At 40.2% G+C, this 24,980-nt stretch overlaps 1 protein-coding gene across 2 annotated transcripts; it reads right to left on the minus strand.

Annotated features, from left to right (window-relative positions):
• Positions 1-1,395: 1,395 nt before the first annotated feature.
• dusp10 (dual specificity phosphatase 10) lies at positions 1,396-23,312 on the minus strand. Of its 2 annotated transcripts, none has more exons than XM_041805379.1 (4): positions 23,127-23,312; positions 21,196-22,019; positions 10,847-11,215; positions 1,396-8,913 (listed from the first exon to the last, which is right to left on the minus strand). In XM_041805379.1, the coding sequence occupies exons 2-4, from the start codon at positions 21,971-21,973 to the stop codon at positions 8,648-8,650; spliced, it is 1,413 nt and encodes a 470-aa protein (XP_041661313.1). In that variant the 5' UTR covers positions 21,974-22,019; positions 23,127-23,312; the 3' UTR covers positions 1,396-8,647. The 2 variants fall into 2 exon arrangements, with proteins under 2 accessions (XP_041661313.1, XP_041661312.1); XM_041805378.1 differs by having other exon boundaries at positions 23,110-23,312.
• Positions 23,313-24,980: the final 1,668 nt, after the last annotated feature.

A 24,980-nucleotide genomic window follows, 5' to 3' on the forward strand; every position in this document is an offset into this window, starting at 1 on the left:
AGCAGGACTGGGGTTAATGAAATTTCGTGGGCATGTGTGGATAGAGGAGCTCTACAAAAAACCCTCTGGGCCTACATTCTATCTCCGACAGGAAATTCACCATTTTGAATAAATTAGCAAAAATATGGGTATTTTAGCCCTCTTCAAGGGGTCATATCTGGATTAACAGGGTTTTAATCTGATTGACTTGTATTTTGGCGTACAGCGAGATGAGACATGGGTGATAGAAAGTTCCTTGTGACTTTTTCATTAGTCAAAAGATGTGGCTGCAGTGAGCCCTCAAATTTATATATTATTTGGCAAACAGGAAGTTGTTTATAACCCAGCTGTGGATCCTCTGATCTAACTCGTACTTGCCAGGTATATTGAGATTCCATGCCTTCACCCATTCATATGGTCATCTTTTCTACAGATCAAAGCACCTCCTAGTGGTGACAGGAAATGTCAAGAGCTGCGCAAAATCTATATGGCGCGATAAAAACTTGTAATGGAAATACCTGAATTTTGAAAAACCTCTCAAATATTTCTAAAAAGTCTTCATGTTCTCATGAGGAGGTTTTTCAGATATTTCATTATAGAAATATATCGCAAAAGTGCAATGGAAACACTTTTTCTGCATTTAAGAGTCACATTTTATAATGGTAGTCACATGACCGGTTCACTCCAAGACAACATGGTGTGGTACGTGTGGACAGAAGAGGAGACGAGACTTTTCTTAACATCATACTTACACTCTTATACGTGGCTTTTGCCATACATACGGACTTTGCCTCAGAACTATTATCTGTTTCCTTCATCTTTTGTTCAAAATTGTCAAGGCAACCGCCGTAGATGTAACCAAAACTTGACAACATCTTTATACCAATTATACATACTTGTTAGGGTCCAGATTGCTGTTAATACACAGCTCTCTGCATGATTTGCCTTAGTCAATCAACATCACATTTTCTCTATGTGCTCTCACTTCATGCTGTCTTTCAAAGACATGAGATAATGGCTGTTGGAAAGAAATCAGGGCAGCAGGACCCTACCACCATAATAAAACATGAAATGCACCATGTCCTGAGATGCCCCAAAGTGTGAGTTCAGTGCTGCTTGCAGCCCTAGTTTAATTTTTTTATCAGGATACAGTAGAAATAAAGTTTAAAAATCTGGTATTATGACAGTCCTGCTGCAGGTAATGTGTCAAAATAAAAGAGTTGATTGTAGCAAGGAAAAATTTTAAATTTGAAAACAAAAAAATCTCTCACCATTTTGGGTTTTGACTAAAGCATTAAGCAGTTTTACCATCTGAAAGACCACAGTTACTTTAGAAACAAATTCATTCACTTTTTAAAAATGAGTTCTTCCATGTTGGAAGAAACTTTAGGAAAATAAAGATCCAGGACGCAACAGTAAACTTGAAGCCTCCCTGTTTATTTCAAAGCTCACAAGTAGGGATTACAAAATTACAGTGCTTCAATTTGCAACAGTTTGAGGAGTAGTAGGAGAGATGACAGACCAGTTGAGGATTTGTTGTTTTTTTTAGCAAGTCATGCAAAAAGGTGTGGGAGAAGGCCTCCGTTATTATAGCACCCTTTGTGGAAAAAATAAATCCATCTGTCCTTAGGTCAGTGCAAAAATAGTAATGAATATATGCATACAAAGAAAATAGATATATATTTATATACTGTATATACTTGACTTTGACTACAGACACAGAAAGATACAGAGACTTGTAGAGCGAAGCCCGTTTCCACTAGAGCCTCTGAGCAGAGACTCTTAAACAAGTCTAAAGAGTGCACATCAAATATGACAGCCTGATACTGTTGGAGCACAGAGCGGACGCCGCTTGGAGCTGTCAGTCAGGCTGTGACCTCTACAGAAAGAGCAGTGTGGGAAAGACAGACAGCACCATAATGACCGAGAGTCCCCCCCTCCCCCTCGCAGGCCAGGAGCACACAGCATGCTTCATTTTCCAACCAGAAAGAGTAATGTACAGTACAGCGGTTACATTGTTAAGATACATACAAAAAGCAATGTGCTGCGGATGTTGTAGACACCAGCAGATGGGACGAAAAAAGGTTTCTGTATAGAACATTGGCTCAGATGGTTAGCTCTCTCGTTCTCTTTTGCAAATATAAACGCACAAGCTACAAACGTGTGGTAAATGGTTATAATATACCTCTTTATAATATTCAGATATACTGTGGAGCACCAGTAGACATCAATGACGACAGCAACTAAAGAACAAGTGAGGACACTTTGCCACTTAAAACATTTTTTCTTACAAAAAGACTCTTCAATCTGTTTATCATGCTCAAAATACCCACAAAAAATCCCCAAAAGAGTATTCAATTTGAACTGTTTTGTTGTATTTGCATAGCATGAATCTTCACATGAGGGATTTTCAAAGCTTATTGTTGTAAATGTTGGTGTTATAAAGCCGTTTGTATTCATCGTTTTCTGAAAACTCGTCACATTCTCCTTCCTCTTGCTCTAACAGGTTTAACTATGGGGTAGAAGGGTTTACAGACGGTGCATTTAGAAGAACTTTTCTCTTTTTTTGGTGCATTGACATTGATGTTAGCCCTGTGCTTCATTTTATGCTTTTATTATCATGCAAACAATGGAGAACTGAACAGACACCATCAAACTTTCAATGCTATTCAAACAGGAACCAATATGTATGAGGAAGCTACAACATGTTAGCATGAAAGTGACAAAAAGTACAGGATGAAGAGATGGTACTGCATGTTTTAGGACTGATTTCCATGTTTAAAGGTGAGGAACTACGTCTAAAGGTTAGAACTAAAACAGTGCTTTGGTTTAACAAATGTTAAGAAACATCTGAGCTACAGTGGCTCTGCATTCATGGAGAATCCAAAGAATTGTTGGAAATTTACTTAACAGAAAAACTATTCTAAAGCTGAGTTTCCACCAAGCGGACTTTCTCAGTTCATTTTGGTATGGTAAACATTTATTTCTGTAAAAAGTTTGAAAAGGAACCAAATAACCGATCCGCACCGTCCTACTTTTTTGGCACCTGTCCACTGAGGTTCCAAGTGTGCCTGTCTGACCTTCAAGAGTGGAGCTGGACTCACTGCATTCTGCTGATTGGCCAAAGAATCCATTATTATTACTGCAACAACAGTAATACTGGAGTAACACAAAGACTAGCCATGCCTCTTTAGCAGCTTTTCTCCCTCATTTTGTCATAAACATGCCTTTAAGGGAAATAGTGATGGGGTACTTGTTTGACTGAAAATACTGATTCTTTTATGAGAATGCCTGCATCCATCTCCAGTTTAAGAGGGTTTTTTTTTTTGTTTTTGTTTAACTGACATAAAAGGCCTAGAAAGTAACAACAAATAGCCATATGAGAGTTGAAAGACTTCTTCTTATTTCTTAGCTGAGCCAAATGATCCAGATCTCTAAAAGAGCAGGTGGCATGCCAAGAAACGCAAACCTGCCAAGATTTGGATGCACATCACAGAGTGCCTGTTTCATAAGGTAAAAAGTGCACAACTTTAAACTTATTAGTCAGTAATGACACAAAACAGTCCAAAATATGAACTGATAGCAATTTTTTAATCTTAAAATGCCTCAAAAGAAATTTTGGTTGGATGTTGTTTGGCAGCGTGTTGGTCTGTACCTGCCAAATTTTACATCCCCTGTTTTTTTGTTGCAGTATTTATTCCTTGTAATATCAGTAAACTACTAAATATGAGCTGAAGACATTTTGTTTTACCTCCAAGTGTCTGAGCAGAACTTTATTGGCATATTTGTTACACAAGGTGAGTGCATTTTTCTGGCAAAGCACCAGGATTCCTATCACTATGAGCAAAGGTTAACAGACATCAGCTGGGGCAATAATAAAAAAAACAACAGTTTACCAGAATGTATGAACTGAACCAGGCTGTTTGGTGGAAACACATCTTAAAAGAAGAGGAACATGGCAGACAGTATGTAAATGTTGGGATTCTGCACAAAACAAATACTTTTGATTTCAAAATTGCATAAGTTTTTGTTCACATTATTTGTATTCCTGTGAAAGATTCTGATAGCTACTGATGACGGATCTAGATCAGTGGCTCTCAATTGGTCTTGCGTCCCATCACACACCTCCTCAAACATAATTTGCAACCCAAATTTTTTTTTTTCCAATCAGAACAAAATATTCATGAGAGATGTGGAAATTTGGACTTGAAATGGGAGTGTCCTTCAAAATAAAAGCATATCTTAGATATCTACTTCCTTTTTTAAAATGCTGAGAATGGCTTTGTGATTCACTTTTTTAACTTTACCCACCAGTTAAGAACCAATGATCTGGATTATCCTGGTTTAAAAAGTACAATCTAACATTTACCCTGATAAATAAAAACATGAAAAATTCAAAACAGTCTGACAGCAGACTCCACATTTCTTACAGCCACTCACACGGACCGTTCATCTGAGATACCATATTTCTCAGAACGGAAATACACACTAAAACTTTTGGTACAAAACTGGATTAAACTTCTGTTAAGGGTTGGGGTAAGCAAGCAAAGGTTGAGGTAAAGGTTATAGTACCAAAGGTAAAAAGCCTGATCTGCTAAACCTGATTACAAAACATTTAGTTAAGGTGAATAAACAGTCTGCATACAGGTGAAACTTGTCCTCCGTTAAACATCCTGACACGATTGGCTTACATAGCTCCATTAGCTCTGTAAGCTACGTAGCTAAAGCTTAGCTCACAAAGCAGCTGCGTAAAGTACATATCTATGTCATCCATGTAAGCTTTAGATATGTTTAGTAAAGCTAACTTAGCAATAGATAACAGAGCTATGTAGCTAACATAGCTAAAACTAAACTCACAAAGCAGCTACTTAAGGTACATATATACATTATCTATGTGGTCAAGTAAACTATGTTTGCTAAAGCTAACTATAGATAACAGAGTAGCAAACATAGATAAAGCTAAGCTCTCAAAGCAGCTGTGTATAAAACTACAATAGCTTTAGTTACATTTGATAAAGCTCCCATTGCTAAAGCTAACTTAGCTACACTGGCTTATGTAGTAATGTCAATTACATAGCAAACATAGCTACATTAGCTTGAGCTTAAGCTAATAAAGCTAAAGACAGCCACTGTTTGGGAAATCACTTCTAAACTGGTCTATCCATACTTGAATCCTGGACTGGACCTCTGACGGTTTTTGTCTTTTATTAATGAATTGTTTCTTAGTCTGTAATGTTTGCAGTATGGTTTTTCTTGAATTGAACTGACGGACTTTGCTTATGAAGAAAGTTGAATTTGAAAAAAAACCATCTAGAACTGGAAATATGTTGTACTGGCAAATTCTGGCACCTCTTTTCTTATATATAGCTAGACATTGGTTTTCTGAGATGAACAGTCTGTGAGAATGGCTTTCAGAGATGAAGTGTCTACTATACCCTTCTCTTTCTGGCATTTCAGTGGTCTGAGAGAACATAATGGTACTACAAATAGTCTGTACCAAAGTCACAAATTAAGAAAATGGTCATCAACATGTTTCTTTATACATGTTTTGGGTGGAACATGTGATTTCTCCATAATAAAACTACAGCTGAATGCATTTAAGTCTTAAGGATGTCTTAAAAACTCAAATGTTCTATCCAAGTGAATGTGGGAGCTCTATTAAGCTTCTTCAATACATATCTTGAAGGCTTTTGGACCAGCACAATTTTCTGTTAATTTATGTTTGAAAGATTGGACACATATAATGTTCATTATGAATGGCATTTTAACTGATTACCAGGACTTTCATTTGTAGGAAGTCAAATACGACTGTATAGAGCTAGTAACATATTTGAAACTGAGTTGGCCCAAATGCATAACTTAGATTGGGTTTAGTGAAATCTCCAGCAAAATCACTGCATCTTTACGTCATATTCATCTTTATGTATTACTTTTATTATGACTCAAAGGTGAGTCAGAAGCAACAGGATTAGGAGAAACTATGTGCAAGCAAACACTTTATATTCTCTCTTTCCACGGCTATTTCGTGCAGTTATTTTACATTTCTCTGTGGTGTTCAGAGTCTCCTTCCTATGCCACCACGAGATCAGAGTTACATAATGAACATTTTTCACCTCAAGGCTTTTTACCATCTCTGAATGCAATCTTCTGAAACTCTGAATCAGAAACAACAGAGAAAGTCTTTGAAAAGTGAAACGTGGATGTCACAGAGAACAAAAGGAGCAGGTTGCTTCTGTCTGGGAGTTAAAATTTGACCTCGTTCTGCATCCGTCTGCACGTGATGTTGTTGCATGCGCAGGCCCAGTGGTGACACATGAATTAAGGCATTGATAGAGGCACTAGAACAGCACGTGACTTGCCTTTGCGAGGCAGAGGAGCTCACTTAACTGTAGCTTAGCGTCAGCGACAGGGACTGGCAAAAGATTAGACAAGGGGTCACGCTGCTCTACTGTACCACCCTGTGTCACACTGCACTGTGACGCAAGGGAGGAGCTGAATGTTTGAAGTCTGTACCTTCACTCTGCTACCTTTTGATGGATTCAATCAAAGCTGAAAATTCAGGGCATTGATACAAATGTGCTGCTACATAGAGACACAGCAAAGTCCATTATAACAAGGCTGTGTCATGAATAAAAAGGGGGGAAACAAGGGCAAAAAAGGGTGAAAAAAACGCTGGGGAGGCTGTGTCATAGATGAACAAGGGAAAAACAGCATCAGAAAGAAAACTGCTGCAAAGACAAGGTTATGTCATGATAAATGGGGGTGAAGTACAGGTCAAAAAGAGGTAATGTTGCAAAAAAAGAGGCTGTGCCATTGATGAATGGGGGCAAAAGGGGGTAAAGCAGGTTAAAAAGAGCAATGCTGCAAAAAGTTAGGCTCTGTTATGGGTTAAAAGGTAAAAATTGGGTGAAATCGGGGTCAAAAATAAATGTTTTGCAAAAGAAAAATTTGGTGACATTGTAGATTAAGGGCAGAATATTGCCTTAGAAAAGAAAATACTGGCAAGACATGGTTGTTTTATGAACATAACTTGTCAAAACTGGGTCAGAAAGATAAATTGGTCCAAAAGAGAGAATGACTGGGTACACAGTGGAGGCAAAGTGAGGGAACAATAACATTTGTTCCAAAAACAAGGCTGTATAATCGATAAAAGGAGGCAAAATATGGTCAAAATTAGGAATTGATGCAAAAGGAGTCAAAGTTTGGTCAAAAAGAACAAATACTGCAAAAAATGAGGCTGAAAAGGGACAAAATGGGGGATAAATGAGGTCTAAGTAAGTCTCATTCCAGCAAAAGGGGTTAAAATTTAGTAAAAAAGAAGGTGCTGCAAAAAAAAGACTGTATCATGGATGAAGGGGAGCAAACTGGGGAAAATTGTCTCAAAAAGAAAAAAATTGCTTGGGAAAAAGGGGTCATAAGGAAAAGAAATTGGTCAAAAAGACCACAAGCTACGAAGAGGCAGTATTAAAAAGCAGGGGCAAAGTGATGGAAAATTTAACAATGCTGCAAAACAATGCTGTGTAATGGCTGACATGGAGAAAAATATAGGCAAAGAAAAAATGCTATGAAGGGGGAAAACAAGTGGGGTCCAAAAGACCAAATTCTGCAAGAAGTAAGGTTGTGTCAAGGATTTACGGGGAAATGGGGGTCATAAAAACATAAAAGCAGGCAGTGAAAATCCTCTATTTTGTTACATTGAAAATGTTAAGTAGCCCTGTTTTTCAATGGTCATCAATATTTCAGTGTTCATTTCTCTTTAAGCAGCCATGCAACTGAAAGAAAGCGCTGACAGGTGCTTGCTAACGTAAATATTGTCAAAATAATATCTCTGTTGAAGCAGGAATGGCAAAACTAGTACACTGAAGCAAACAGGACTTAAAAATGTGTTGTTCTGAAATAAAGCAACAAGCTGCACTCAAAAAATAAAACCCAGCAATTTTTCTGTCTTTTACACATCTGTGCCAAACATTACAGCCAAACATTAACATAAAGAAGTGAAGGACAATCTCACATTAACATCAGAATGGCATCTCAGCAAAGAGCTGGAAATGTTTTGTAATCATTACCGATATATACACATAAGATCTAGGTCTCAGTTGCATTCCACTCTGAAATTATTGCACAGTAAGCCGCAGCGGGCTTGTCATGGTCAACCCCATAAACCCCTGTATAAAAATAGAACAACAACATTAACACACCAAACATGTCTTCATGTTTTATTTATATTTATTTTTTTGACAGGCACTGCCGTGGCCAACCCCGCCTGAGTCTGCAAACAGAAACAGTGTGCCACAGTGAGAGCTCTAAGAGTTCCTCCTCTCAGTAATTGCCTCTAAGCACATAGAGTATCTTTCCCAAACTGAATTTTCTTTCCCTCTGCGGTCACAAATGGAAAGCATCCAACCGACCGCTTCTTCTCTCTCTATCGCTCTAACTCGTCCTCTCCTCCGGGACTGTGGCCAGGTCCAAAGAGTAGAGATTTTTGGCATTTCTTATCACCACTGACCCAGAGCTTTGCTACTCCAGGGAGCCCAAGATGAGCATGAGGAGATTCAAGAAGTAAACTCTCTCTCACAAGCACTCCAAACCAGCTCACAGAGCAGTCGAACCTCTCGAAAAGCAATGAGAGTGATTAAAAAATGTGAGCCTCGATTCGAATGGTTTCTCTTTACACTACTGTTTCCACACCCGACAGCTTTGGCGTGAGGATTCGTGGCGTAATTCCGTTGTTGAGGTCCTCCTCAAACTCAAGCAGCTGGCCCATGAAGTTGAGGTTCGGAGAGATGATGGGCCTCCTAGTTTTGACAAACTTGTAGGCGTCCGTCATGGTCATCCAGGTGTGCTTCATCAGGTAGGCAATCACAATAGTGGCTGATCGGGACACGCCTGCCTGGCAGTGGATCAGGAGGCCCATACCTGCTTGATGTGCTTCCTCTGCAGAGACACAAAAACAACCAGAACACAATAAAGTAGACGCCAAATATCCAGTAAAGAGGATTTTAGTCATCAAACACAGTAAAATACTAGAACTCAAACCTTATTAAACAGGCTTTTACTCAATAAAAGGACCAAGCTCAATGCAGCTGAATGGCCATGAGGGATCTTATGACTGTACTGAAGGTAAGGTAGATCTATAAGCATAGATTCATTCAGTGAGACTGCTCTCTGGCTTACATAAATATGGTCAAATTAACATTTATAGCTTTAATCAAGCACCGACTTTTTCTATCATACTCATGATTCTTAAACATAAATTATAACAAAAAAGTCATTAAGTGTTAGTTTTGTTCTACTCATAGCTTAATGGCTCTGTACACGTGTATTTTTACATGACATTTGGTCCCATCTCTCTTTAAATTTTCAGTGTGCATTTTCCCTGACTGCAGTCTTTTCTAGACAGGAAGCAATAAAATTCGTGTCTGAATTTTGATGTTTAACCCTTTAAAGCCTGAAAACACAAATTATAGCCAGAAAATTCTCTTTTTTTTGGAACTAAAATGTTTATTTAACTTTCTACTGAAATTAAAAAATTCCAAATTTCCATAAAATTTAACATACATATTTTTTGTATCTCATTTGATACGTTAGGTGTTTTGGTAACTGATAATCCACTTGAAGGTATTTTTTAGCATCTATCAGATTGTATTCAGAAGGTTTTTTTAATAATTTATTGATCATATTGATTAGATAGCGGTATCAGTAAAGTATTTAGGCTTTAAGGGGTTAAAGACTTACAAAATACAATATAACAGTAAGTGATAATATTTAGCATCCCATCCTGAGTGTGACAGGTGTAACAGGAACATTGCTGCCATGGGAATGTGGTCTATTCTTGAATCCAATCCATTCTTGAATCTTGTGGATTATTTTGCCTTTTTGGGGTTGATATGCTGTTCACTTCAATATGATTCTATGATTGTATTGCTTCTGCCATGGATGAGTATGTTATAAAGTTGAAAGGTTAATGTTTGAAACACAATCTGTGGTTTCATGTTAATTCTGTGGTTTTTCACCTCAAAAGTTAACTTTTCCCACACAGTGGCAACAACTCTGTGACCCACTAACCTCCTGGTGACCTTTTATCTTGTGCTGCAGGATAAGACGTAATGTTGATACACTGATGATTTATGATCAGGAGTCTGGGCATTGTATCGCATGTTGAAGTTGATAGTATACCTTGCACGTTGTTCTGGCTGTTTGGATCGATCTACTTTTCATGGATTGATGTGGTTTGGAAGCAGCCAGTGCCAAAAACAGACCTGGAACACGCAAGCTGGACTGGAGTGTGGGCAGTGGAACTGCTTCAGACTAGAGATGAAGTGATGTGCTACACCGTGCATTTTGCCGGATGTAGATCACAGCACAGCTCTTGTATGTTGAAATTGGAGATTACGCTTAAGGGACACCATACTTAAAAGGAGCACAGTTAGCCCTGTTAGCACTGGTCAGCACAGGATGTTCAGATGATACCAGAGTGGAAAATATTAGCCTGCTAATAAAGGTACTGGAGACTTGAAATAAGCTCCCTTTAAGTTTAGAGGCAGGTGAAAGCTATATCTAGCCGATGATGTTTCTCAAGCTGGAATAAAGGCCACTAACATGGCTAACAACAGCTATGAGGTTGGGACAGGTGTGTGACAGGTGTATCATTGATGCCTGCTCTGCTCCAGGTGCTTCTCTCCCTGCTTCAGTCTTTTCTGATCGGCACAGGAAGAGCAGGTGTGTGTGCTGTTCCTCTTAATGCTTTCTACATAGGCTTGTGGGAGGGCAGGGGGAACCTACAACAGCCACACCACCAAACATAAATGACAGCATAAGTGCTAATTATTAACTGCTTTCTTGACAAAAGGGGTTCTGATTTTCATACCTATGAACTCAAACGCCTCTTCAAAGTACTGGCGCAGGTTCTGCTTGTTGCTGTCGGTGGCAGGGAGGCGTTTGTAGATGAACAGGCCCGTGTCATAGTGGTAGAGCGGCAGGTGGGTGGTCACGTTGAGGATGTAGCCAATGTTGTAGCGCTGCAGCATGTTGATGTCCTGAGCATCTTGCTCGTTCCCCAGATAGAGGAAGGGTAGGATGGGTGTCAGCTCTGCATTCTCAATGTCCGGGGTGGAGGGCAGAGAGTGAGGTAGCGCCCCCGTCAGGCCAGCAGCTGCACCGGAGTCCAAGCCCTCGTGAAGGTGAAGAGAGTGCTCGCACAGATTCTCGTGGCTCTGCCTGAAGCAGCTAAGGCCTCCTGTGAACACAAACGCCAAGATTATGAATGCAAATGAAACAGGAGATCAATTTTTTCAGCTAAATGTGTCAAAATTAATTTTTAATCTTTAAACCTTTTTACTTTCTGATATGAATTTAAGAGCTTGGTGATGTCCTTTGGCAGAGCATGAGCCTAGCGTTGCCGGGGTTAAGGTTCGCTCCCACTGAAGCCCTGAATGCTAAAAATGCAACACCCATGTTTCTGTCCACAACTTAGCAAACATTACAGCTTACAGAGATAAGTTCAGTTTGCATCTACTTCCAATAAAACTTACTTTAAAGAGCTTTTAGGCACCAAAACTTAACAGAAATGTCCAATTCCTGGACTGGTTTGTTATATTTACTTGCAGTTTGAATGTCTGATTTGAATATTCAATCAGTATAAAGTGAATGGAAGTGTTTCCATTCGCAACAATGGACAGTCAGCTCTATTTTAAGTAAACTAAAATAGCCACTAAGTCAGTTTCCACTGGCTAAACTGCCTGAGAAATCCCCTCCTTAAAGTGCAGGTAAATAGATGTACTGAATATTTAATATACTTCTCACTGGACATCTGCACTTCCCCAAATAAACTGGTTTGCACCTGTCGCTGGTGATGCCAAAGTTTCCCTTCAGCAGAGCAGTGGGGAGGGGTGGACAGAGTCACACACACATATACACACCACTACACACAGTATCAGTTCATGTATTGTTCAGTTGCAGCAGTTGACATCATGCCATGTGAGGTCATCCCTCAACTTCCCCCTTTGTGAGTGCAGACAGGTGGGGATCTCCTGTCGACTGTTGGGCAGTTTTCACAATAAAACAGATGATTGTTGAACGTGAACAAAGACTTTAACCTGTTGATTCACTAACCTCCTAACTATAGCGGTAGTAATTACACTTTGGTAAATAAAAAAGGGAAGTTTTACAGGCTCAGTGACACAAAAGTCAATACAATGTTTTGGGGAAATTCCACTGGTATTTCTATAATCTACTTTTTTTTTTTTTAGATAATATGAGGTCAATCAAGGGGCTGTCAATGAAGACTTTGCTTTACACATTAAAAACTCTGACAGTTTACACTTCTAAAAGTAGAAGATTTTTGTTAAAGATTTATTTTGGGATTTTTTCTGCCTTTCAGACAGAAAAGTCAAAAAAAGAAGCAAGTGTGGAAAACAGGCAGGAGGCAAATCTGAAGAAGGGTCTGGCTGCTTTCAGACGTCCCCTCTGGTGGACCACCACTGTGAGACGCCAGCTCCGTATGGATGCAATTTGCCGGTACAATATACGTGCCAAACAGTGGCAAGCTGCAGCTACATGAGCCAGGTTAGTGTGTTTTCATGGCGCTTTTTTCTGGAAGAACACATAATCAGGGACTGTCATGTGCATACGTTTAAGGCAAGGATTCATCATGAGACTAATGTGCTACAATTGGTTGGAGAGGGTTGGGGGGGTAGCCACAGCATTTCTATTGTCCAGGCCTTTTCACCCCTGTTGACACACCCAGAGACCGCTGACAGTTTTGGGGTCCTTTGAACCTCCACATCACAACCAGGGGCTCGTGGCAACCCTTCTACCCTCCCGGACAGTACCCTAGGCCCTCCTTACTTGAAACATCTACCCCTTACTCCATTCTAAAGGTGTGGGCTTTGTTATTTTTTCAAAAGATTATTTTCCCATGCCCCTGGTAACATGCAAGGACATCCAGAGCATGTCCTGGGTTGTGTCAATCCTCCTTCTCGAGAAGCCCTAAATTGGGCTTACTCACCACCACTAATTAAACCTCAATCTGTTTTCATATAAAGAGTTTCTGCATGTGTTTCCATCCTAACTGTGGTAATGTGTTACAGTTTTAGGCAGGGATCTGAGAGTAATGGTCTGCAGCCAGACTGCTTTGGTTAATCCAGGCCGCCCAGCTGAGGACAACAGCCTCTGGTACATGGAGCTATTTCTTCTTATCACACATACACCTTTTTTCAGCAGGCTGAAGACAACTGTCTTTGTGTTTACTTGATTTATTCATCTGGATTCTTCATACTCCAATACCAAAAAAGTTGGGACATTGTGTAGAGTGTACGGTAAAACAGAATACATACTCTCTCCCTCTGAAAATGTATGGCGTGTAATGAAGCGTGAATATAAAGATGGTCACCTTGGCTTTAAATTCATAATGTGTTGATTTTTTAAAAGACAATCAGTTTGAACATCAAATATCTTGTCTTCGTACTTTGTTCTGATAAACATAGATTTTAAATGATTTGCAAATCACTGTATTCTGTTCTTATAACTACACTAATGTTTGAATTTAACTTTTGTTATTCTGGTTTTTAAAAAACACAAGCCAAATAGTTTGTTCAAAAAAAAAAAAAGCTAGGCTTTATGCTTACACTGCTCAGTTAGCTTCTATTACCAGAGTAACAGATGGGATTTTATTTTTAAAAAATCACTTTTAGATTAACATTAAGTGCTACAATTACAATTAGTTTTTTCAGCAGGCCGGCATTGATTACCATCTTTTGATTACCTCTGATGTGATGTTGACTAAAGTTTTAGTCTCTCATCTACATTTAAAGGGTTTTTAGTCTGATTTTAATAATCTGGTCAATTGTGTGGCAGGGATAATCCTGAGCTAAAGTCTTTTTATGATTGCATGACTTGTTTGAATGTTTATTAACATTCACTGTCTCTTTTTATAAGAAATAAAGGCCATATATAGATGTCATAATAAAAAAATCTTACAATTTATCCACAATAGAACAATCTTGTCTGAAATTTCAATCTTTTCGCACCTAAGGACAGCAGAACAAGCTGTAAACACTATGTTTAATTGTGTATCACCTCTTCTTCACATCTTTCCACTAATCTTTCCATTTCCCATTATTTGCCATTGTTTGGCTTTAATTTACCATTTTAGTTTTTAAATACTATTCCAAATATATTGGTGAGTTTCCACTGGAACTGGCCCTAAGTGTTGCATAAGCCCTCTCTGCTGGGCCCCTCTACTTGAGTTCATTTACACTTTAGCTCTGCTCACACACTTCTTGGTAAAAGTACAGCTTATAATGAGATATGCTTTGGAGAATCTCCAAATCCATACCTAACATCTCTGTGCTAGTATTGATTTTTGAGGGCACGTGTCAAAAGTGCAGTTTCTTTCGCTGCTATCGCTCACAACCTCAGTTTCCGGGCACTTCTCACAAGTACTAACTGTTGCTAGGTTACACAAGTTGACTTCTGCCTCACGTTAGGATCCATAAGGTCTTTTTGACAGCTCAGTGTGCTTAATATACTCCTTTATTCAAGGAAATATGTCCAAGAAAACACAAAGACAACATTATCTCTACCTGAAGCTGTAACCTTGTAAAGATCAAATCAGTCATCTCTCCTCTCTGCCTTCGCTGTTGACAAAAATGACATCAGAAGTCCTTCTTGGTTTGATTGGTCAGAGCGGGAGAAGTCACACCAGTAGTGCTGTGCAATTAATGGATTTTTAAATTCAATTACACTTTGGCTTTCAACACTCATGAAAACAAGATAGAGGTGAGTAAACAGCTGTTGCGTTGCATGACATGATTTTTTGTTCATGTGTTGTAAATGTTTCTTTTTGTATTTTGCAATAAGAGTACATCATCATCACCATCACCTGTATGAATTTGTGTAGCCTGAGCCGACCGTAGATGTTACTTGGATTTTTTTTGTTCTTGAACAAAAGAAAATTAGTTACAAAGATTATTCTGGCTAATCTACATTAAAAGTTATACAAAATGTTGCCTTGTTTTTTTTTTTTTTAAGTAGATCTGGCTGGATATTTTTATTAGTGCAGTGAGAGTGTGCCCTGAGGCTCACCTCGTTGTTATGCTAAAACCGTAGCTTTACTATTGATCTTGGTGGTGTTGCTTGTTAACCTGCAGTTATCTCTATTATTCGTTTCTGATCTTTAGCGTGTTTGGAGCTTATTTCTACCACAGGGGCGTGAGAAATTTCAGTATGCTTCTTTTGTTATGAGAATAAACATGATAGCGCTAAAAGTGAACGTTTATGCCTGCTTCATCAACTCAAGAGAGAGCACAAAACGGCTGCACAAGATAGCAGAAATATAAAACTGTAGCACTAATTTTCCCTTTCAGAAATCCAGGATAAAATGTACACATAAAAAAAATTAATAATCAAGCTCCGATGACCAAAACTAACAATGTTCTAACCCTTGAAGGAGATCCCTGCCTGTTTAAAACTGCATCTTCTGAGCTCAGTGAGCTGTGATAACTGCCTACTGAACCAAAGTCTCTTTTCCTGTTAAACTCTTCTATTTAGCAACACGTTTGTTATTTACTGAGTAACACAGACTCTTTAGAAAAGGATGCACATTGCTGTTGGTGAAAACTGTCGAGTGTGGCCATCTGTCATTATCTTAAAAGTGAACTCTCGGAGTAAAGCCATCACTTCTATAAACTAAAGGACAAGTTCCTGCTCAGACTTCGGCTCAGGCCTCTCACTCCACCACCCTGCTGTTTCTTCCACCACTGACATGTTGTTTATGGCAAATCTGACATTTTAATGTTTACATGGTATTTCTCTGAGCTGCAGCAGGGCAGAGAAAGGAACATTTTGTGTTTCCACTGAGGCAACAAGCACATTTGGATAAATCATGACTAAGACATGCTGGTCAATTATTCAACAGCATTCAACTAAGCATGTTTCAAATCTGTCACTGTTACTACTCTTATGTAACCAGCACAGTCACATGCCTACTTAAAAAGCTCACATTTTAATCAAAAACTGATGATTAAATCAGTGCTAACTTACTGAAAAATATAAATTATAATGTGACCAAGACCCTTCCAGTTTGTGCTTAAGGCTGGTGTGGTCCATGTTTTATTAAATCAGCCAAAGAATTGGATTATGTAAGCCGGGGTATTGGCTGCAATCAAACATGTAAACGGCAGCACATGGGACATGCAGGCCTTTCTTTCTACGAGGACTTGTCTCAGCAGAGTGCACGTCTTGCATTTTGCAAGCAAGTGGAAGAATAAGCGAGACAGTGTGTGTGTGTTCCTCCCACTGAAGCAAGCGCCTCACACACACACACAGCGCTGCAGGATGAGAGCAGCCTCGTCCATCAAAGTACCCAGGAGGACCAGAGGACCGAGAGCGGAGAAGAGATCAAGGAGCTGTGATCTTCCGGCTAGACGTTGACTCGCAGGCATTCATGAAACACTCGCAGCCCAGCCCCCCACACGACACGCCGCTCTGGCATCAAACACACACCAAAGATAGCAAACATGGCAGCAACCCAAGGACTGCTATCTCTAAGGGCTGCCTTATTTACTAACAGCTGCTTCTGCAAAATGCTTGAAATGTGTCATATACAGAGACGGTTGACAGTGAATGCATTTGTTTCTATGGCTGTTTGTACATCTTAAATTTTGTTTTTTTGCAACTTCTTCTCGATTATTTGTGGTAGATGGCTGTCCACCAAAGAATCTCACTCTGTTTTTGGTTTCTACCTGTTAAAGTATTTCCTCCCTACAATTTGAAGTTCATAAGTTGTTTAAGTTTTGATCTATGTAAATAAAATTACGGTTATTAAAATCTGTATACTTCTGCTCTCTATAAAACGAGTACTGAGTGGTGATTTTACAGTTCATAGCTGAATTAATTGTTTATGACTGAGCTATCAAAGGTTTAGACCTAGGCACAAAGCTGCTGAACAAGTAGTGATGTTTGTTGACTAACATCTGACAGAATTGACTAATCTCTGAGGGGGTTGAAAAACATCTTACAGAGTTGACAGGTATCTGATGGAGTTAGCTAACATCTAACAAAGTTGACTTACATCTGACAAAGTTGACTAACATCTGATGAAGCTGACGATTGTCCGGCAAGGTTGACAAAGATCCTACAGAGTTGGCAGGTGTCCAATAGAGTTAGCTAACATATGACAGGGTGAACAAACTTCTAAAGAAGTTAACAAACATCTGATGGAGTTGAAAAAATTCTGACAAATTTGACAAACATCTGACAAAGTTAAAAAACATTTGACGTAGTTAACACCTGATGGAGATGACTAACATCTGACGCAGATAACTAACATATGACAGAGATGACAAACATCTGACGGAGTTGACTAAAATTTGACAGAGTTGACTAGCATCTGACAGAGTTGACTAACATCTGACGGAGTTGACTAACGTCTGACGGAGATGACTAACATTTGATGGAGTTGAAAAAACATCTGAGAAAGTTAAAAAACATCTGACAAAGTTAACAAACATCTGACAAAGTTAACACCTGACGGAGATGACTAACATCTGACGCAGATGACTAACATATGACAGAGATGACAAACATCTGATGGAGTTGACTAGCGTCTGACAGAGTTGACTAACGTCTGACGGAGATGACTAACATCTGACGGAGATGACTAACATCTGACGGAGTTGACTAACGTCTGACAGAGTTGACTAACATCTGACGGAGATGACTAACATCTGACGGAGTTGACTAACATCTGACAGAGTTGACTAACATCTGACGGAGATGACTAACATCTGACGGAGATGACTAACGTCTGACGGAGTTGACTACCATCTGACGGAGATGACTAACATCTGACGGAGTTGACTAACATCTAACGGAGTTGACTAACATCTGACGGAGTTGACTAACATCTGACGGAGTTAACTAACATCTAACGGAGTTCACTAGCATCTGACAGAGTTGACTACCATCTGACGGAGTTGACTACCATCAGACGGAGATGACTAACATCTGACGGAGTTGACTAACATCTAACGGAGTTGACTAACATCTGACGGAGTTGACTAACATCTGACGGAGTTGACTAACATCTAACGGAGTTGACTAACATCTGACGGAGTTCACTAGCATCTGATGGAGATGACTAAAATCTGACTAAGATAACTAACACCTGACGGAGATGATTAACATCTGACTAAGATAACTAACACCTGACGGAGATGACTAACATCTGACTAAGATAACTAACACCTGACGGAGATGACTAACATCTGACTAAGATAACTAACATCTGATGGAGAGGACTTTCTGACAAGGTTTAGTTCACTGATTTAGTACTAAACTCAGAGAGGACAATCTACAACCTTTGTGTTTAAAGTCAGCTGATCAAGACAGTGACACTGTAACCACCTTTAAGTTTTGTATTTTTCTATCGTCATAAAGCCTCTATTATTGCTCAATTTAACATCACTTCCAAGAAATTAATCAGTCATATTTTTATGTTAACAGAGAAAAATTACAACAGAAGTGATCCTATTTCATTTCCCCAAAGGTGCAGGTTTACATTGTACTGTTTATGGTTTTATTCAGAGCAGTGATTCTCAACTGGGCTAGCCTCAGGACCCACCACCACCTTTTAATGAGAAATCATGACCTAAATTTCCAACGATTTCAACAACTGAAATATATTTTAGTAATTTCTTGATGAATTGCGTCATTATCTAAAACCAGCTCTGCTGTCCTAGAAAAGATAACAAATAAGGAGAGATCTTAACCCATTTAGACCGGATTTGCAAAAACACAAGATGGAGCACAGATGAGGTAGAAAATAATTTGCTTTAAGCCTTTTTAGCCTCCATGTGAAAAAGTTCTTTAAAAAAAGTTTTCAAAGTTAAGAAGTGCCAAACATGATGATTGACAGCCTCAGTGAGGAGAGCAACATGTTGTGATGTGGACACACTAGTCAAGGCTGGAAGCAGATAAGGGTCACCATTAAGGAGGATGTTGATGTTAACAAATTTTATGGCAAAGGCAAGTATTTACAGTTTAAGCTTTGAAATGTTTCTATCTGTTACCAAAGATAAGACAAACATTTTAGTAACCACTGAAACTCTGTGCTGATTTCTTTAGAAAACCCATTGGTTTTGGAAGTTATTTTCAAAAATAATGGGTTTTAGAGGAAATCTTTTTTTAGATGGCCTTAGGTCTAAATGGGTTAAGAGAACAACTGGAATTTACTGCTTATCACAAGAAAGCTTAGCAGAATAACGTGTTTAAGTGTATTTCTGCTTAGGGCTTCTGTACATCATGGACTCTTTTATCTATTTTTTTCCAGGCACACATCCGTGACCCACTGGAAACAGCTTTGTGACCTTCTTTTTGGCCACGACCCTCAGTTGAGAACCCCTGATTTACAAAGACCCAACATGATTGAACCAATGAGTAAAAACATGGCAGTGTGGCAAGGAAATCTTTGTTTGTACAGGCAGGAAACTCAAGCAGAACCAGACACAGTGGTGGAAAGCTATCTATGAAGATGGTCAGACAGGCTGACAAAGGTGAACTACTTCCTCCTGGATCAAATTAAAGCCAGTGAAGTCGGGATTCATGTCATATTAGTTTTATGCAGTGAAACCTAATTCCCGCCCCGGTCAAAGGGCAATCGTGTAATCGATCCATTTTTCATATACAGCACAACCAAAGCCAGCTTAGGAGTCACACACAGAGGGCAGATGGTATACACCACTGGTTCTCAACTGGTGGCTTTGGACCCAGAAGTGGGTCATGGAGCTGTTTTCAGTGGGACATGTAAGTGTGCCAGGAAAAAGTCTATGATAGCTCAGGCTATTAATGCTCTACTGTGTGGTAGGGGTCAACTTGATTTTGACTTGTCCCTACAGGAAATATACATTTCTACATCCCATAAACCCCATGACCCCGAGTACATTTTGGTTCTTTTCTCTAGATCCAAACTTATTTATCTGGCTGTCATGGGATATGAAAGCTGGTTTTTCTCATAATAACGAGGTAATCTCTAAATCTCTTATCTGGAAAACAACCAAGATGTGCATGTTACGACAGGAAACAGGGCAAAATAAAATGCGTGCATGCATGTGTTGTGAAGATGCACTTGTTAACTATATTTGTTTTCTTCTTTTCCTTCAGTTATTTGTGTTTTTTCTGAGGTCCAAAATTGCAACTTTTGTCTGTAAGTAGTTTTAAGAAGTTGAAAAGTCTTTGGGGTATGATGGTGGATTCTGAAGCTAGACTAGTTGACAACCACTGCTCTAGATGGCACTCTTGACATTAATATTAATCTAATTAGCAAGCTCTTTATAACTAGGGTTGCACTGATACCACCTTTTTTCAGACCAAGTTCAACTACAAGTGCTCATATTTAGTTACTGGCTGACACCAGGTACAAATATGAATATGAATATTACCATAACAGTTCTTCAAATTGTTTTTAAAGTTGCTGTTTTTTTATCACTTTCACCTCAAATTCCTCCCCCTTACTTTTGACATGGTTTGCAGTCTTTACTTTCGCCAATTATTCACATTTAAGTATCCACAAAATGCAAACATGGCTCCAAATTTATCTACCTTTAAGAGGCTAAAATCATGCTGTAAAATGATATCAGTAAAGTATTTTTTAATGGGGCTTAGTATCACCACTGATATTAGTGCCTCTCTTTCCACAACACAAGCCCGGATCACTACCTTTCAACAAGCAGAGACTTAAAACAAAACCAAACTGAGGCAGAGGTGGCTAATCACCTGCCGCAATCAGACTGAACAGAAAAACTGAGACAGAAAGTGTCCTCATTTCACAACACAACTTACTGATCACAAACCGATAACTTCCTCCAGCATCAATCAGAACTCTTATAACTTTCTATTCCCCTTTTTAAACTGCAGAACCTCATCTCCTCTTCCTCCAGTCATTAATTGATCCATAATAAAGCGATCTTGTGACACTTTATACAAGAGCAGGACTAGCCTTCTTACTATTTACAGATTGAGCCATTTTTTAACTACAAGACAAAGTTTTCCCCTAACAGACAGAAACCTTGTACAGAACCAGACTCACTGGGGGTCAACTAGACCATTTCACATATTTAAACTGATTAACTCTCACCAAAATCAAGCTGAAAGCCATGAAATATTCATTTCAGTCCCCTCAATCAGTCCCCCACCCTTGTAAGCCCACTTGGATGTTACCTTTAAGGACTATGGGGTCTTTGCCCTCCCTCCTCAGGGAGTCCAGAACGACGTGCAGCGGCTGAGAGAACGTGAGGCGGTTGGGGTCCATGGTGCTCTCATCATAAACCACAATCTCTTTGGAGAAGATGCCCTTATAAGAGTCCTTGCCCTCACGGCAGGAGATGAGGTCCAGCACAGTGATCTTACCCTGCTGCAGCCGCCGGCGGCTGATCTTGTCGGAGCAGTTGATGTGCACTGCCCCGCGGATGTGGCTCTTGTTGTACTCCATGAAGGGCCGGCAGTCTATAATGACCGGCAAGGGTCCTATAGGATGTCCCATGGGGCAGCAGGTCATCCGTTTAGCCAGCTCATTGGGGTGGATGATCCTTACAGATGCCTTTGGGGTGCCCGGAGTGAGGCTGGGGGCGCTTATCGCTTCATGGTTGCTGACCATTGGAGTGGGGGGCCCGGCATAGCTGAGGTTGGGGCTGCTGGCGCTCACCTGGCTGTGGCTGAGGCTCGGGCTGTCCTTCTCATAGGTGGTCACAGAGCAGCAGCTGGCACTGCTACATCCACACGACAACGAGCGCGTGGAGCCCTTGGATGAGGGCATATACGTCACAAGATTGGCCGTCGCCCGGATCTTCACCACGGTGGTGCTGATGACTGTGTCGCTGCTGCTGCTGCTGGAAATGGTATCCAGGTAGCTGGTGTCCAGGCGCAGTTGGAGTTCCTGAGGTCGGATCGGCCTTGGCAGCGCCACCACAATTCTGTCGTCAAGGGGAGATGGAGGCATGGGGAGGCCGAGGGCTGCACGTTTACGGAGAACTCAACAAGCCACTCTGTGGGGACAGAGAGGAGAAAAAGAATGAAGGAAGGAGGAAAATCTTTGCTAACAACAGTCTGGTTCAAAGAGTTTTCCTTCCAGTGATTCAGTTGAAGGCTGTGAATAAAAAAGCAGAGAGCACAAAGAGCGACCACCTGTCTGTTTGATCAACATGCAAACTAGAAAACGGCTGCTGAAGCCAAATATTAGTAGTGTCAACACCTGCAGGGCTGCACCCAACATGGTGAGAAAATATAGGCGTGACAGGCCTGCCACTAATAATAAACAGTGAAATCATGACAGAGTCTGGTGTAACTGAATCACTTTGAGTGTAATCAATATGAATCATCCTCCACATACTGTACACTTGTATGTCTGAGTGTATGTGTGTCAAGGCTAAGTGTGTATTTGTGTGTGTGCTGTTGAATTTTTCATCTCAACTGTAGTCTCTCTGATCCAAAGCTTTTATAACAAGGGAGAGAAAAAAAAAGATAAAATACTGCATCAGCGCCGCAGTTTGGTCTCTCCCCCAGATGGAAAGTCGGGGTCCAAATAAATAAATAAATAAAACAACAGAAGGGTGGCAATGTCTTTTGATCAGTAGCCTGAGCATTTTGGGAGCATGTCATGCTGGCATGTTATGTAAAGACACCCGCCGAGCATTGCCTGTCCCGACCATTGCCATCCCTTTTAGAGCACGGTGCAGGTTCAGCAGGAATCATTCATGGCCAAATTCATTGAAGAAACCGGCATGAGAACGTGCCGTGAATGTGATATGGCTTTCAGGGGGGGGAGACGAACTGATCAGATGAGCAGGAAATTTCAATTTCACTCCCCAGAATAAACAATTAATAAAGAATCGCAAGGATGGCTGCTTCTTAAATGTAGGGGTTGTAACTTTGTCGCAGCAGGTAATATTATAAATAATACAGCTGTAGTAACTCGTACAATTAAATGATAACATCGCCGAAATAAGGTCTCACTAGCTTCAAACGGTTGCAGTTATTATATATTCCTCTTCATTAATTATAGAATAGCATGATAGCTCTCTGACTGTGCATTCAAAAAAACAACTCATGCTTCGGACTCTTAATTTCCAAACTTACCGTTTATTTCTGCTTACCAGTGTGTGTCGCGTGCACCGTAGAGGGGTTTATTAATCTCCGCTCGCGGACAACGTCGCCTCCATTCAGTCCGTCCCGGTGTTGTGGAGCGGCAACATTTTTTAGTACTTTTACCCTGCTCCCCAGAAATAATATTGAAGGAAGTCTGCCAGCCTACAGAAGTTGCGCAGCGGGATTGACGCGAGCGCGAGCCAATACGCGACTTCATTAATATTAAATTTGGTCCTTTTTGTACAGTGAGGTCCGGCCCTGTTCGTGGGAGGGGTTTGGCCGAGCTGTCTGCCTCTGTGGCTCGCGAGGAGGGAGGTTTTTAGGGAAGGGGGGAGGAGGAAGAGGGGAGTCGCTAAAACTGCCCTCAGTCTCACGTACAAGCTGAGATGATGTCACTGGCAGCCAATCAAAAGTCTCTCAAGGAGGCTCGAGGAAGAAGACGCGGTGCCTTCAAGTGCTGCTTGTAAACTCGTAATGTACAGTAGAACACGGCAGCCATTGAGGACGAAAGCATTTAAGAGAGAGACTTTTTTGGCCAAAAAGCGTCAGAAAGGAGAATTAAATCAAAATAAGTTGTTAAAACTAATTCTTCACATTTTATTTCATCTTTTCATATGTTTGTGGCCCTGTTGCCAAGCTTTAAAAGCTTTATAAAGTTTATCTTTTCGTATATCTAAGGGTTTATGTGATGAAACCCTGCTGGTGTCTTTTTTTGATTAAAAAACCCACAATATCAATTTATTGTCTGTTTTTATTTATGTGTCTTTGTAGCCAGCCCAACTCGTACTTTTCAAAAACCTTTTCTCAGAGTTGGTGTTCTTTTGGCTTTATGGTGTAATAGTAGCCAGGAATACTGATTAACCTGGGGCTGGTGTGAGGACCCCCTCCCATTTAGTTTCCACCCTGCCTGATTTCCTCCATGCCTTGCTCTCAGCAATGTTTTCCCTCTTTGAGGTGTTCGGAGTTGGCATTAGGGTGGGGCTGTGAGGAGTCGTCAGCTGATTGCTGCTCACCTGGGCAGGGCCTTCAGACAGGCAGATAAGCCAGCCTGTTTGAGACTCTCATTCTCTCTCAGCTGGGCCTGCTGCAGACATCTCCTTTTGTTTGGTTTGATGCACATTTCACCACAGTCTCACAAACACATTCACTCATCCATGCATTTCAGACATGACTGATAACTCCCATTTACATAGCACATTAGTTATTTCATTAGTTTGATCATTTGTTACAAATAATTATAATTTTGTTATTCCTTTAAAACTGTGTGTGGACTCCCTCTTTGTTACTTCCCTGAGCCAGGTCGGGACATGTGCCTTCCAGACACAGGCGTCTTTATACCACATTCACTTGAAACATGTTCACTGTACTCAGGTGATCCCCATTTCACTTTAATATTAACTTAAACTTAACTTAAATATTACAGAAATCTGTAATACAAAATCAAGAAACAGAGCCCTTTTTAAACTCCCAATAAAACACTCAATTATCCAAGCAGTTGAATCTACAGTACTAAGTTGGATAAGTTGTGATCCCAGTCCTGAAATCCCTTTGCATGCTGTGATCTGAGGCACAGCTGTCTGACAGAGTGCACAGGTTTTTTGCATCATTTTGCTCCACATTCATGTTTAAATAGAAAATATCAATTGACCTTTCCTTGTGAAAAATTCCCCCCACTTAAACAGCAGCATAATGCAATAATAAAAGTGAACACGGTGTCTTGTTTGTGTCAGACAGCAGCATTGACCTGAGTGTGAGACAGAAAGGTAACATCATTGGTGGTAATAAGTGGGTGTCTTTGGCAGGAGTTGCCATAAATCCAGTGCCAAGTTGGCTGACAGCTCGCTCCCATATGACAGCAGCCA

The sequence above is a fragment of the Cheilinus undulatus genome, linkage group 14 (genome assembly GCF_018320785.1).
Source record: "Cheilinus undulatus linkage group 14, ASM1832078v1, whole genome shotgun sequence".
NCBI classification, from domain to species: Eukaryota; Metazoa; Chordata; class Actinopteri; order Labriformes; family Labridae; genus Cheilinus; species Cheilinus undulatus.

Coding starts and splice junctions, on each gene's coding strand:
- dusp10 (XM_041805379.1), bottom strand. CDS start 21,973: ATGCCTCCATCTCCCCTTGACGACAGAATTGTGGTGGCGCTGCCAAGG. Junction 11,216..21,195: donor AGACCCCATAGTCCTTAAAG/GTAACATCCAAG, acceptor TTGTGTTCACAG/GAGGCCTTAGCTGCTTCAGG. Junction 8,914..10,846: donor AGAGGCGTTTGAGTTCATAG/GTATGAAAATCA, acceptor GTGTCTCTGCAG/AGGAAGCACATCAAGCAGGT.